Genomic DNA, 15,936 nt, shown 5'->3' with positions numbered 1-15,936 from the left:
TATTACCTTATTAATGAAGGAATATGTTTAATAAAGAGCTCTGTGCTTGTATCAGCCTGTAAGTCTGACAGCCTCTGCCAGCGGTTGCAGCTGAAGACCTCCTTCTGGATGCTTCCCCCCCACACACACACACATTTCTGTCACAGAGAGAGCTACTGTTGCCTATTGTCGCTTGTAGCAGCATTTCACTTTCCCTTGCAGAACTGCTAAATCTCTGGGAACAAAACAATCCACAGCTTTGGTTCTCTGCTGATGGTTGCTGCTGCTTGTGGTAGATGGAGAGGGGTGCACAAGGAATGGCCATTGCCAAAGAATACAACAAAGGATCAGCAGGTAGCGGGTCACTCCTTGGGTGAGCAAGCAGCACAGAAGCCCTCCACCCATTTCCTCTCTTTGAACATCCCTTTAACTTTCCATTGCCTGTTGCTGTTTTTGTTCTAAAAGCATGTGCCCTTGACAGGCACTAGGGTGATAAAACCACTCTCCCCTGCATGTGCTTCTCTAGGGTCACCAGACAATTTGGCCGACAGTGTGTTTGATTTATTTAGTGTATTTCAAAAAGCACCTTTTTACCAATATCATCCCCTAAGGCACTTTACCATACAATATGTTAAAATAAATGACAGGTTATAAAAATAGATTAAAAATCAACATGGTAAAACAGCATATAGTGCATGAGGAGAGAGAACATATTTTGGCAAAGCTGCATTACAGTAATCGCTGCCAGATAATTTAACTGGAAGGCTTGCCTTCAGATGAGTCCAGAAGTTCTTCAGAGAGAGGGCTTCTCACAACACCTGAGGGACTGAGTTCTGCTGTCGGAGGGGGTGTATGGAACGTCTTCCTTCTGTGTAAATGTGCAAAATTGCTAATGTAAAGTTGGTGATTTTGTTAAAACACTTTGGTGAATTCATAGAAACAAAAACCATCAGAGGTGAGATATCCGTCACAAAATCCTGAATCGTACTCTGAAGCTTTACAAATGAAGAAGAATTCCAAGGATTTTGTAAGTGCATTTGAAGGCACTACCGATTCTGTTTCTGTTGTCTACCTGATGTCTGCCTGAAAAGAGATGTCACAAGTCTAAGCCATGTGCCTTTCTCATCATATGGCCTTTAATGTTGCAACAATGCCTGCTGTTCCCTAGCACTTCTGTCGATTACGTGTCCCTTTCTTGTTAGTTTTTCAGTCATATATTGATGGATGAATACAACTGAGTCTGACCAGTGATTCAGCAGCTTCTAGTGGTTCATAAGTTTCTGTCTGAGAGCTTGCATAAACATGTTAATAGTGTGCTGCTTAATATTTAAGGTGCAGAATGTAATAATAAACTTTGTAGTTAATTCTTGGATTCAGGTGATTAGCCTGTGTTGCTTGAACAGCAGGACTTCAGAACACATCCTTTGTGCAGAATAAGTTCCAATTAAATTTCCAATTAATGTGCAACCTGTTGTCTGTTAGCTGCTGGCCCCACCTGGAGTGATGATTATGGACCGCAAAGAAGGAAGATTTCCCTCAACCCCACAGTTCGTCTCCAGGCAGATAAACTTGAGATGGTAAATATCCCTGCCTTTATTTTCCATTGTTCCTTCTGTAATTGGGTGAGAAGTTTCTGAAGCACATATTTTATGTTCCTTCAGAATGAAAGTAATATTCTTCTTGTGTAAATATTTTACTTATCAGATTTCTGTGTGTCTGTGTTTTAAATGTTGGATCTGAATCTATGCCTGATTAAATTATTTATTAGGTATTGAAACAATCTAGTTGAATCCAGACTAAATGGGCAATTTCCAATTCCTGCTTCCTGCTGCAGACCTATTCCCCAAGAACAGCATTTCACAGAAATCAGTGGGCTACATTGGGATAGGAGAGGCTGGAAAGTTCCGTTCTGCTGATGGAAAATTTAGTCTTGGAACAACCCAGGATGTTTTAACACTGACTTCATACCCTCCCCTTCTTCCAAGTAGCTAAGGGCCAGCATACGTGGTTCCCTCCTCCTCTTCCTCACATTTTATTCTCACAACAGTCCTGTAAACTTGGCGAGGTTGAGAAAGAGGTCCAAGGCCCTGCAGCAAGCTTCATGGCAGAGTGGGGATTTGAACCTGGGTGCAGTCCTAGCTTGTCTGATACTCTAACCACAGCACCATAACAAATAATTTACAGAAACAATTATTTGGTGTTTTTCGTATAGGTGATACCAAGAGGCACATTAGTTCTTTATGTAACTTTGAGAAACACTGTATGTATATAGAATGATATATTGAAATGCCATGTTTTACATTTAATTTTACAAATAAAAATAAGCAGCAGGGGAAAGATACATTGGAATTATAAAGAGAGGAGAGGTAGTATTATTTTTTACGATTTTACGAGTTGTGCAGTATATAATTTTAATCAGTTCATTAACAGCTTTTTTAAAAAAAAAACGTGTCTCACTAGTGATTGTCTCAACAATTTTGTAACTTCCAATTACTTTTAGATACAACATATTGATTTATGCCCCACCCACAGTTAAATTTGGCTGTACTGGGCTGGTATTCATCTAGTAATAGTATGTTGTTGTTGTTGTTTGTATAGCCTTATACAGATGATTAATCTCATTTTATCAAAATATTGTATGGTCAGATTAGCTGATTTCCAGCAGTCTCTAAAATGTGCAGGATATTACTGTCCCTGGCCAAAATAACCGGAAGTCTCCACTTGGTCAACATGTGTCAGCATTTTGTGATTACAGTATGAAATTGTTGTATTTGTTACAGTTGCCAAGTACGGAAATTTTAACAAGAATTCTTGGACTCAGTTTAGGACACACACACACCCCACATACACAGAGAACTGAATGTGAAAAGTTTACAGTCATATGACTAAAGAAATGGCTAGACTCTTGGAGCCACATGCAATTTGTCACAATAACATTCATTGTAGAAATGTCTTGCTTTGATTTTCCAGCTGTTTTAATTGATTACTCTTCCCTCATCTCTCCCACTCCCCATGTACCGGTACATGAAGTCTGGGGAAGGAAATCCTAGTAGGACTTCAAACAGAGCCCTCCCCACTTCATACTGCCACTGTGCTGGGTGGACCACTAACATGCAGATTGCTTCACCCAGCTGCCCTGGGAGGAGGAGCTTGGCTGTTGGTCCTCTGTGAAGCACAAGAGAACCTTTTGCTTGAAGTAAATTGCCTAGCTATGATGGAGCATGCTCAGTGTTGATGTGACTTGCCCAATACAGTAGCAGCATGGAGAATTACAGTAAAGGCTCTACTTAACTACGTACTATGAGGAGCTGTTTCATCATCCGGTCTCTTCACACATGTGCAATGGAAGCAAGATTAGAGACAAAGAAACCCATGCTTTATTTATTTATTTATTTATTTATTTATTTTATTGTATTTATACCCCGCCCTCCCCGCGAACGGGCTCAGGGCAGCTTACAACAGAGCACAAAGTGCATACAGTATATAAAAGCTAAAACAGTTAAAATTCAGTTCCATCGGATGCACGTATAAAACTCCCAACATCTTGCGTAGCAGGGGGGGGGCTAGGGTCGTGGATAGATGTTACCCGGCCCTCCGGCGGTATCACTCTATGAAGGAGCAGTGGTGGTAGTGGCAGTGGTGGCTCCTACTCGAAAGCCTGGCAGAAGAGCTCCGTCTTACAGGCCCTGCGGAAGAGCTCCGTCTTACAGGCCCCGCGGAATTTCTTATAAATTTCTTATAAATTGGAGCATGGGCTTCTGGGTAGTAGAGAAGCCTAAATGATAAGAACAAAATTGTCTGTCTGAAAAAGTTTCAGAGCAAAGTTTGAGTCCAGTTTCATTCACATACATATACCTCTGATTTACTGGTCGGCAACTATAGGTGAAGGGCTGTGGCTCAGTGGTGAAGCATCTGCTTTGCTTTCAGAAAGTCCCAGGTACAGTCTCTGGCAACTCCCAAGTAAAAAGCTCTGGTAGTAGGTGACGTGAAAGACCTTGGAGAACTGCTCCCAGTCATAGTAGGCAATACTGACCTTGACAGACTAATGATCTGACTTGATCAATGGTGGCTTCCTGTGTTGACTGGATGAAAGTTGCTTTTTCAGACAAAACTATTAATTGAGCGAGTGGCAAACTGGAAGCCTGACATGAGTTCACAGTATTAGAATGGAAGATGTGAGGTGGCAGTTTTCCTGAAGTAAGGCTTGAGCTCAAGCCACATAAATTCTGATTTCTTTTGTAGTAAGTCATTTTTCTGTGCCTGGGATTTTTCATAATACAGCTGTGTCGACATGCATTTTGACTCCTGCTATCAGGATAATACCTAGATAATATTGATCCTTGTTTAGGGGGGCTATGTTCTGTTCCCATTGCATAGCCATATAATGGCTGGTGACAATAATTTTGTTAAGTTTTGGACCCCTGGCCTAAGCTGGAGATGACTAGGAAAGAAGTGTAGGCAAGAAGCAGCTCTATATTCCCTGCCACTGCATATACCATTGAATACTGGCCTTTTTAGTTAATCAAAAGAATCATATTCCAAAGTGGACCTGTGTGTTGAAAATAAATGTTTCTCTTGAAATCTGGATTTGGGTGCTAGAAAATGTCTTTCAAACAGCACCATGTGTAGCTTGCCAAATATGCTTGATGCCCCTTGCTTATGCTACTTTAATAGGTGGTAGCCCCACCTTCCAGGAAATAATGCAGTCCACCTATCACTGCTGCATGTTCTTCATTCATGAAATTAATAATGTTTAAAGAGAAAGCCTTGTTTGGATTGTGTCTGAAGGCATACAAGCTCTCACACGACTTTTGTGTCATGCATTCCCCCCCACACACACATATTGTGCTACCCATTAAGCATAATAAGCAGGAGAGGTTTGATGGAACAGAAATAGTAAATTGTACTCAGATAAATGCAGTGGATTCTATCCCTGTCCTCCCACTCCACTGAGCAGAGTCTGAAGCCTTCCTCCAGCCTAAGGAGCTTTCCACCAATTTAAGTGGTTCTTGCATTGGGAGGAAAAGCCACTTAAGTTGGATGAAGGCTTCTTAAGCTGGAGAAGGACTCTTTGAAGGATGGTTGGATCCACCCCCATGTCTTTGAAACACTTTCAGCACACTCAAGAGCCATAGATATGCTGAATTACCTTGGCCTGTTATTTTCCAAAAGTACTTCTCAGCATTAAGTTTCTCAGTTCCTTCCTCCTGTGAAATATAGAAAGAACTTTCACAAGATGATGTTTAGCTAGCAGGGCAAAAAAGTGAGTTAGGGTAGGTGGTGCTTACCGCATGCACACGCCTCTGTTGCCAGAAGTTTTGAAAGTGCCTGCACTCCATCCCGCATTACTGCATGCTGCCAGGGCCGGCTCCAGCTTATTTTGCACCCTAGGCGAGGATCCCTTCTGCCCCCCCCCGCGCCCCCCAATTTTCAGAAATAAATGCATTTTAGGAAGAACGAAAAACACAAATAATCAAGAAACTCCCAGAGTACCGGGCGGGTGCAGTTTGGTGCCCCTAAGGGTCCTCCTGCTCTAGGCGATCGCCTAGTGAGTGAGCCGGCGCTTCCCAGTTTTCAGCAGTGGAGCTTTGGCACTTGCATACTGCCTGATTCCCATCAGTGGTGGGGCAACTTGGATCATAGCAAAAAATGTACACTTGAAGATTCCCCACTTCTTGAAGATGGTGGAGTGTGCCTTGGAGAATCCCCACATACTGCAGTAGTGCTGTTTTGGGGAGGACACAAGTCAGGGCAGATCACCAGAGTACATGGTGTACCCTGGGCTCCCTAAATCCCTAGCGTACTCATGGGCTTCCTGGCCGTCTCCATGTTAGAGGAAAAGGGTGTTCTGACACACTGGTTTTGCACGCTTTTAACAGGGAATGTTGAAACATACTGCCTCCTACCTGCAGTCTGAAGGGACTGTGGCTCAAATGGCAGAAACACATGCCTTGTTTGTAGAAAAATTCCAGCTTCAGTCCCTGACATCTCCCATTAAAAGATTTCAAGCAGCAGGTGTTAGAAGTACCCTTTATGCCTGAGACCCTGGAGAGCTGTGATCAGTCAGAGTCGGCAGTGCTAAGCTGGATGGGACCAGGGCTCTGAATCAGTATAAATCAGCGTCATATGTTCAAAGGGCATAATCTTAAAAAGACTGTCCTGCACGCTTTTGTCCCATGTGTGTACTGGTCCTGAGTTTCCTTTCATTGAAAGGTTAATAAAGTAGGTCTTTGTGCAAGATTTATTATTTTAAAATGAATGTTTTAGGAAAACTCTGAATGAATGAATTCTCGTAGGCGCTGAACTACCTTGGGATTCAGCCTACAAAAGAACAGCAAGAAGTCCTACGGCAGCAGCTACCAAAGGATTCTAAAGGAACAGTGTCTTTCGGAGGTAATTATTTGGAGAGAATTCAAGCAAAATGGAACAAAGGATCATCTTTTCATGTATACCTTCTGTATTGAACCCTTCTTAGCAGTTTTTTGTTAGGATAATAAAAGGGGGATGAAGTTTAATAGAACATCCCATGTGATATTAGATTGGTATAATACTGGGAGCGACATGTTTTGGCTTTCTTGGTTTTTTGTCATGTGTGTGTGTGGCCACCGCATTTACATACCTCATGGCTACTGTGTGGGTGGCCATATTGAATGATTTTGAGGTTAAAATGTAGCCCCCTTTGTGCACTGGTTCCAATGTACCATGTAGTGAAGAAAAAGAATGAATGGGCATGAACAATGAAAATAGGGAAATAATTGTTAGGTAGGGTTTGCTGGGAAAGAACAGATCAGTTGACTGTAAGTCAGAACTTAAGAGCTAGTTCAGAGTAGCAGCATCTTGTCTGGCAAATGTCCCCATGGCACAGAGCTCTGGAACATCTGTCAGTTTCTTTGCAGTGTGTTCATTTTCCCTTTGCTTTGTGCAGGGCAGCTGCTTTGAAGTGCAGCATGTGTTTTACTTTAATGTTCCTCCCTGTTTGTTTTTGCAAAAGCCCTTCATTCTATTTTCACCTTGGGAAGCATCTATACTGGGAGCAAAAATGCACCCCTGCTATGAGAACACCAGCAGTTAGGGTGGGAGTGGGCCAGACGGTGTCTGCTCACACTCATTCCCACTTTGCTTGCTGCTGCTCCCACTCTTCCCCTTTTCCTGTGTTGAGGCCATGCAAAAACTGAAACCCTGCGGTCTGAAAACTGCCCTCTTTCTTCTTCCCTACCAAGTCATGCAGTAATGCTACACTGAGGCCAAACTGGGAAAGGGGAAAAAGCCCTTTAAAGGGCTAAAAAGAGAAAAAGAAGAGAATGGCATGCAGCAGTGAGTTGCCTTATGCCATTTTTAAAAGCGGTTTAATGTGTCCTCCTCCCCAGTGTATCTGTGAGTGAAGCATTTGATGGATGCTGTACCTGCAGCCACCCTGCAGTTTCCCTTCAGACCAGGAACAATAAAGTTTCATTATCTCAAGAATGGGGGGGGGGGCAGGAACAGGAGCCGGAGCCAGACAACTTTGTGTGCAAATTGGATACATCATCATCTGGATGCTCCTGTTTACTGTAGGGACTTCCTGCTCCCCATTCAGGCAACTATCACATGCAGAAGACAGCCTTGCTCTTAAAGACTATATGAAAGTGCATTACAGAGACTACAGTTCTGTGCTGAAATCTAGGCATGGATTGAATCACATACCTAGTTCCAGGTTTATTCCAGTTTCAGTGTTAAAACAGTGCAATTACTTTTAAATTTGTTATTCATTTTGTAAGACTAGAATAACTGCTCTCTGTTGCAGAAAATCTGTTAGGAAAAGTTGAGTTGTTGTAAATTAAAAGAATGATGGATAAGGTTAGCCAGTTTGGTGGTAGTGGGGACTTACTGTGACTTGTGTGTTTTAACGATTTTTAGTCCAAATTTCCATGCATTCAGTTTACATCCAGGGCTTCTTTAATTTTCTTTTCTTTTCTTTTCATAACCGGTGTATGAAATGGCTTAGAACAGTGGCAACTGAAGATTTAAAATAAGCCTGAAAATGTTAAACTGTTAGAAGTGAAAATATAAATGGATTATTTTGCAGTTGATCCTGCAGACTTGAAACTTAAGCTCTGTTTTAGATTTTGTTCAGGTGGCAAGAAATCTGTTCTGCTTGAAGCTGGATGGGACTGAGGGTGCCCAAGGACCCACCCTATTTAGCACCCGTGAAATTGCCAGATTATTAGATTCACAGGTAAATAATGTGTTATTGTGCTGGAGCTGTCTAGAGTATAACCATTACAGACATTAAAAAAGTCTTAATTTGCTGAAGGCTGTTGTACTACTCCAGCTACTCAGCCGATGACTACTCCAGCTTCCTTGGTTGATGGATTGCAGGCAGTGGTTGGGTGGCTGAAGCAGAGCCAACTGAAGCTAAATCCATTGAAGATGGAGGTCCTGTGGCTGGGTCAAGGTGATGCTGGGGTGGGATGCCAAATTCCCCCTCTTGATGGGGTGTCTCAGACACTGGCACCAACTGTCAAGAGTTTAGGGGTGATCCTGGATGCCTCTATCAATGGAGGCACAGGTCACCAATGTAACTAGACTGGTGTTTTCTCCATCTACGCCAGGCTAGACAATTGGATCCTTTCCTGTCCTGCCAAGACCTAGCCACAGTGATCCACACAACAGTCACCCCCAAACTAGATTACTTTAACTCACTCTACGCAGGGCTACCCTTTAAGGCTGACCCGGAAACTCCAACTAGTCCAGAATGCAGCACCGCGGGTACTTATGGGGACACTGATGAGAGCACATATTCAGCCTGTGCTCCACCAGTTGCAGTGGCTCACAGTTGAATTCCGGATCAAGTTCAAGCCCTCAATGGTCTGGGACCAATGTATCTGAGGGACCACCTATCCTGGTGTGTCCCCCAAGGGATGCTTTGCTCAGCTGATAACAACTTGCTCATGATCTCTGGCCCATTTGGCTCTGACCCCAACCTGGTGGAACACTCTGTCTAATGAGACCCAGGCCCTGTGGGAATTCAAACAATTTGCCTTGACCAGGCACATGGTCAAGGATGAGTAACAGCTTCCCACCTTGGACCATCTCCTGAACTGCCCTCTCCTGTGCTATCCAGCGAAGAATGAACATGGTGAATGTTGTGATTGCTGATTGTAATCTAAGTTATATTTAATTGTTAAGTTGATTTTAAATGTTGTGACCCGCCCTGAGCCCTACTGTGTAGGGAAGGGCAGACTATAAATCCACTTGAATAAATAATAAATAAATATTTGCTTAACACATATTTGAATGTAGCTTCGCACTAGTCCCGTGAATGACTCTAGTTGTTCATGGTCTTTCAAGCAACCTAGTCTATAGGGAATGATTCACAGACATGCCCAAACTGGTAATACCATTTCATTGTGGTGAATGGAGGGGTCTTATGACTGCTCCCAAGTGTGAGAGTGATATCTGTCATTGTCTTGCAGGTCTCATTGTGGAGATTATTTTTCCATTACATTCTTTTAATGGGCAAGTTGGTCATACTTTTTCCTCTCTATTTCAATGTATGCAGTGTGTGTCGCATGATCCTTTGGAAATGGAGGAGATGGAAGAACTTAGGAAAGAGAGAAATGATGCTTTAGAAGAAATACGTAAATTGAAGGTATGACATAGTATCCCCTTACACCGCATGCAGGGGAATTTGTTCTGCTCCCGTTTCTTTCGTTTTTGTTCTGGCTTTGCTTTTGTTGATGATTAGTTTAATGTGAGGTGGGCAGGGCTGTGTTTGTTCTTTTTTGTGAATTTAAATGCTGTTAGCCACTTTAGCCAACTTTTTTCTAAAAGTGGGATTAGGCACAGGCATTAGGGAGCGTTGTGTATTGCTACTGGCAATTGTTTGTCCCTCCCTAAGTAAGGGATGGGGAAAGGAGATGTTGAGTCAGCTTTGGAATAAATTTTTTTCCTGACTGGAAGCTAATGTCAATGACAGTCTTAAAAGAATGCTGGTGCATCAGAAGCTTAGTATACCCTATTCTACTGGCATATTTCTGGGCACAGCTGGCTTTAGCCTTTGCCTGTAAGTGATGGTCACTTTCACATGGTGTAAAAATACTTTCCTGTCTGCATATGCCCAAACTAATAATTTATGGCATATATGAGGAAACTGAGGGGGGTTGGGGGGAAAAAATACAAATGTTATAAGAGTTTCATGCTTGATTGCTGGAGGTGGGGAGAGATTCTTGTTTGCCCCAACTCACCAGGGTGAGTGACCATTTACAAGCTTCATTTACCTGATAAATTTATTTTAGTTATGACCTCTTAATCACACACAAACACATCGAGCTGTCTTATATGCAGTTAGACCACTGGTCTAATAAGTATAATATTGTCTACTTTGACTGGCAACAGTTTTCCAGCATCTCAGGTGAAAGCCTTTCACATCACCTGCTACCTGATTTTATAGCTGGAGTTTCCATGAATTAAACTTGGGAACTTCTTCTGCATGTAAGTTTGGATTAATCAGTTAAATCTACATATGAATAAAGTAGTAGTCTGAAGCTGAAAGCATTATTTTTGTCTTTCATTGGTGTACTGAAGGATCACCTCAGAAGAGGCATTTTATCCTGTGCAGTAGTAGAGGAGGAAGGCACTTGCTACTCATGCATTTTCCAAGTACTTACATTTTTAAAATAATTAACATACTTTCAAAATCTGCTTCTCAATTAACTAGGTTATTTTTAATAAATGAAATTAAAAATGATTAATCAGCTAAACATTGCAAGTACATAAGAAGGGCTCTGCTGGATCAAACCAATGGTCCAACATCCTGTCTCACACAAGTGACCAACCAGTTCCTCTGGATGGCCAGCAATGGGGCACAGAGGCTGAGGCCTTCCCCTGATGTTGCCTCCTGGCCCTGAAATTCAGAGGCTTCATGCCTTTGAATGTGGAGGTTCCCCTCAGTCACCATGGCTAGTAGCCACTGATAGACCTACCCACCATGAATCTGTCTAATCCTCTTTTACATCTGCCTAAGCCTGTGACCATCATTACATCCTCTGGCAAACTGTACATCCTCTGCAACTCTAATTTTGCTCAGTTTCTGATTCTTTTCATTCTGTCTGTTAATGACTTCTACCTTTTGGTATGTCCCCCCCCCAAAAAAAAATTCCTTTACGGTTGTGAACACTATGTTAAAAAAGGAGTTTATAGGTTGGCCAAAAAAAAATTGCAGCTACTACAGACTAGCCTGTGCAGTGGTTTATGTTTTATCAATCACTTGGGCATGAGTTTCCTAATAGAAAGTAATGTATAGATTTCTATTCCTATACAAATACTAAAAAAAACCACTTTAAACTATTGCTTGTTATAAGCATTCTTTAATTTTCTACTAGCAGAAGGTTTCCCACTCCATAATTTAGATTTCAGTAATGCTCTGCCAGCTTAGTGGAATAATCACTGTTCCTGTGTGACTGCCTGAAGTATGACTTAATTTGTTGAGTAATAAAAGAACATTTCTGATTATGGCCATTGGGCATGTCCCCAGGATAAAATTCTCTGTGGACTTCCACAATAAGTCCTCCGTGTGTTGGTGGCAAGAGTTAGTGCCATTGCTAGCTATTACAGCCCAAGAGTTTTTAATTTGCATCTGCTTTGCTTTTAATTTTGATCATTTTTAACAGCAGGTCTTACTGGATCTGGATATAAGCCTTTGATTATGTGCTGTTCAGAGAGAATATTTAACTAGCTGTAGAACGATGGAAGTTGGAAAGTACAGAGCACCATGCTTAGGGGCTATTTAGTCATTCTGAGAGATACTGAATAATTTGTATGCTACATCAGATAGGGGGCTAGTGGAACAGCAGATCGTGCATTCTCCTGTTGTGGTGTGTGAGCCAGAGAACTGCAGAAGTCACACGCACACAAGCCAACGCTGATAAAAATGCCAGGGCTGTTTTATCCACCATTAACAGATTGGGAGATGGTTGCAGGATCATGCCATCCCTCCCCACAACCGCTTTCAATAGTGAGCTTTCATCCGTCTTGTTTAAAGGATAAGTGGATGCTAACATTATTCTCTGGCCTTAGGACCCCTTCAGAAATGGTCTCAGTGAGCAGTGAGGACCCAGGGTGCTTAACCAAGGTCGAGCCCTGTTTAAGCATCCTGGTAAAGCAGGGAAACCAGTTAGTGTTAACTGTGGTTAAACAGCTATGGTGATGTGTTCTTTAACTGTGATTAGAGCAGTGTTAGCCGAATTGCTTTATTTACAGCAACTGGCAATTTATAAACTGGTTCTTGCCAACTATACCAAGGTCCTGTTCCCACCAAGGGTTACCAGAGAAGGAGTCGAGGCTGGTGTAGTGAAAATAAATGTCTTTTACTTAAGAAAATATATCACATACAAACAATACTGATGCACTCACACAGTCAATCAAGTTCCTTAGAAATACAGTATTAAAATAAGCATGGTTGCATTAGCAGGTGGGGGTGATGATGGGCAATACTTATCTGTTTTCGCAGCTTGGTTGTTCCAATGAAGAATGGATGGGAAGAAATAGAAATCTAGGGAAAATTCACACACGACTAGAACCAGCTAGAACGTGTGGGTCTCTTGACTGCAGATCAAGAGATCAAAGTAGAGGCAAGAGTTTGGGGATAGCAAGTGGGACTCAAGGGGAGTATAAAGCAGACAGGGGTTGTTGTGGGGGTTGCTAGCTAGGAAGGGCCAGGTGAATGGTCCTTACCTTTTATAGTGGGTCCATTAAGTGGGAGGTAACTGTTCCAAGGGTCTGGATTTGATAGAGTGCCTGAAGAACTATGGATGGAGGTTCGTGACATTGTACAGGAGGCAGCAATCACCACCATCCCAAAGAAAAAGAAATGCAAGAAAGCAAAGTGGCTTTCTGATGAGGCTTTACAAATAGCGGACGGCAAAGGATGAGATGGTTGGACAGTGTCATCGATGCAACAAACATGAAATTGAGCCAACTTCAGAGGACGGCGGAAGACAGGAGGGCCTGGCGGGAGCTGGTCCATGGGGTCGCGAAGAGTCGGACTCGACTGTGCGACTGAACAACAACAACTGTTCCAACCTGTGGATCCACCTACCTGTTAGTCCATCCCAAAAACAATCCTATTGGTTGCCTATAGGAGTGGGAGGTTGCCTATAAGGAGTGGCGAATATTGTAATCTAATAACCTTACTCAAAGAATGGCATCTGGGCAGGTGTGAAAACCTTGGCATCAGGATGCTTCATTGTAGTGTAGATGAAGCTTGGCCATTCCATTATAAACCAAATGTCCATTTGGCTGGAAATACCAATGCAGGAACAAAGCAGTAATGGGTAGTACGTGATTACAACTATTTCTGCAATGGGGGCTGTCTCTTCTCCAAGCTGTTGTTTCTTACTGCTCACAATAATGGAGGTGTGTGCTTCTTCACCAGGCTGGTAACTGTGTAACTGAAACCTTATTCACGTGTAAGGCTTGTGTAGGCACCTTCAATGTGTTGCATCACAACAGGTGACTTGAAATGTACAGTTCTCTGAACCTATGTGTGTGTGTGCACAGTCCATTGTGTGTAGCAGTGAATATAGTCCATAAAGCAAATATCAAGTTCATTCTCTAACAAGCAAGAAGGGAGAATTGAGAGGGGCCTGGTAAAAGCACAGCACAGTCCTGCAGTCCATTTCCAGTTATCTCAGCCCCCATGTTGTCTCTAACTCTGTGAGATTTGTGGGCTCTTAGTTCATTTGGTTCATCAGGAAAGCCAAAGTTGCATGTCAATTTCATTTGTAATTGTCACGGGGGGGGGGATAAACTGATCAACTTGGATATCTTCATTTCTTTGAGAAGGACCAAATACCCCTATTTGCATAGCTCTTGGCAGTTCCCTTAGCATTGTTTTTATTTACTTAATTTTACTTTATCTACCGTACTCACTGAGACTCAAAGTGGACTACAAAATTATAAAACAGTGCAATAAAGATCTAGAAATATTTACTATTTACTTAGCTTTTAGGAAACGTAAACTTATTTTAGCTGAAAAAATCATGTGATTCTCTTATTAACATTATTTTACTAATTTTATTAATATTCTCTTGTTAATGTTCTTATACTATTCCTATATTACTAGTTATTTAAAACATTTCTATGCTGATTTCCACCTAATTCAAGCTCCCCAAGGTGGCAAACGTTAGAAAATTTCAAACATTAAAAGCATTGAAAATACAAATATGTATAAAATTATTTAAAATGAATAAAAGCTAATATAAACACACAGAAAATATGAATATATAAACATGTAGAAATACAAACATGGAGGAGGGCTAATAAAAGTTAGTGATGGAACATCAAAATAACCAAAAAAAAAGTCATAACTGCTGGAGGAAGACAGACAATTCTCCCCGGGGATGCCATTTGTGGCACAGCTGCATGTTCCTTATAACATAGTTCCTATGGATTCCCCCTCTGCAGCATTCAATTTTTTTCTTTTTTAATTCAATTAATTCCCCATTTTAATGGCTGTGATAAATTACAGCCTATATTTTAGCGATGTAAACAATTTCACCAGCTTAGCATTATACCCAGTAATTAGGCCTGGGATAAATAGATGTTTTCTTTCAGATGGGTGAACATTCATTATGTTGCATTGCCATCCCCATAAAGTTCAGTCACTGTAGATTAGAGTACTTCAAACAGTGGCTGGTTTGTCTGTCTCCGGCCTCCATTATTGATGTGGCTTGTAGTGACGTAAAGCTGTCAATTTGCCATTTTAAGATGCCATTAGAAGGGAAATGCCAATAAAGGCTAACAGGCGTGCTCCGTTTTTACAGCACAGGCACATCTTTAAATGTAGTGCTGCTAGCAGATCAGATTCACTGTTTGTTCATGTGACAGCTGCATCCATAAATCAAAAGAAAGACTGCATTAAGGCATGTTTCCAGAAAAGAAAGAAAATGCAGGATATATGAAAGGCAGACCAGTACATAGTGGCTGTTCCCCATGGAACACCATGTGGCGACCAAAAATAAACCTGATTACCTGTTCCTATTGGAAGTGTGTACATAATGTATTTCTGGTCAGTTCATTTCACAACATGGCTTGGTTAGCTCCAGTAGAGGCGTAAAGCAAAATAATTGATATCAGTTGGAGGACTAGATTAAAAATGGTGGGAGCTTGGCACTGCATATTTGTAGCTATATATTGTAGAACTTAGTGATTGATTGCTGTTTGCAGACACAGTACATACATTCGCTGGTTCCACATGGGGATGTTTCCCTGCATGGGCAGCAGAAAGCCTCTTTAGTATATGGGAACCTCCAGATGACACCGTTCCCTGTGTGGGTATGACTTGCCTGGCTCCTGTATTCTTTCCCTTTCAGCTGGATCAAAAATAAACATCTTTTGATCTTGGTCAAAGGGAAAACTTCAGGGTGGTTGCAGCCATGGTGGGAGGGGCAGAGTTAAGCTCCACCTTAAAAACAGCAGAGCAAAATTCTGCATCCCCTTTTCAGCCCTTTAGAGGTGTTTTGTTTCCCAGCTGAACCATGCTGTAACATTACACCATAGCTCAGCAAGGAAAGGAAAGGGGAGAGGAAAGTGGGTTTCCAGGCTGCAGGAGGGGATACTGAAGTTGCTGCTGCTTTTTTATGCAGATGCAGTGAATAAATAAGGGGTGGGGAGAGGAAGCTGCAGCAGCAGCCACAGTGAGAAAGGTGGTGTTTGCTGCTGCTACCATGATGAAGGTGCATTTTGCACTCCCGTGTAAAAACAAGCCATACTAAGTTTAATGGGTGAAACTTAGACTGTCAGATTTTTTATTATTTAGAAATTGTCTGTCTCAGATGGATTAATTCTGGATTAATGAGATGGGACTAATGAGGCAAACTGAGTTAGTCACATCAGGCAGCAGATTTGGGGAAGTGGTAGCCTCCCTACCCAATTGCGACAAACCTCCCACCCCAGACAACTGTCCACAGCCTACCT

At 42.0% G+C, this 15,936-nt stretch overlaps 1 protein-coding gene across 1 annotated transcript in view; it reads left to right on the top strand.

The window, feature by feature from the left end:
* The window catches only part of STXBP4 (syntaxin binding protein 4), a 210,631-nt gene that overhangs the window by 51,922 nt on the left and 142,773 nt on the right, over window positions 1-15,936 (top strand). The window contains exons 13-16 of the mRNA XM_015429546.1: window positions 1,462-1,556; window positions 6,276-6,372; window positions 8,082-8,194; window positions 9,521-9,610. Coding sequence (XP_015285032.1) covers window positions 1,462-1,556; window positions 6,276-6,372; window positions 8,082-8,194; window positions 9,521-9,610 — 395 coding nt within the window. The remainder of the gene's footprint in view (window positions 1-1,461; window positions 1,557-6,275; window positions 6,373-8,081; window positions 8,195-9,520; window positions 9,611-15,936) is intronic.

The sequence above is a fragment of the Gekko japonicus genome, unplaced genomic scaffold (genome assembly GCF_001447785.1).
Source record: "Gekko japonicus isolate JY-2015 unplaced genomic scaffold, Gekko_japonicus_V1.1 scaffold340, whole genome shotgun sequence".
Taxonomy (NCBI): Eukaryota; Metazoa; Chordata; class Lepidosauria; order Squamata; family Gekkonidae; genus Gekko; species Gekko japonicus.
Note: the sequence above shows the minus strand (reverse complement) of the source record. Positions and strands in the feature narration are given on the sequence as shown.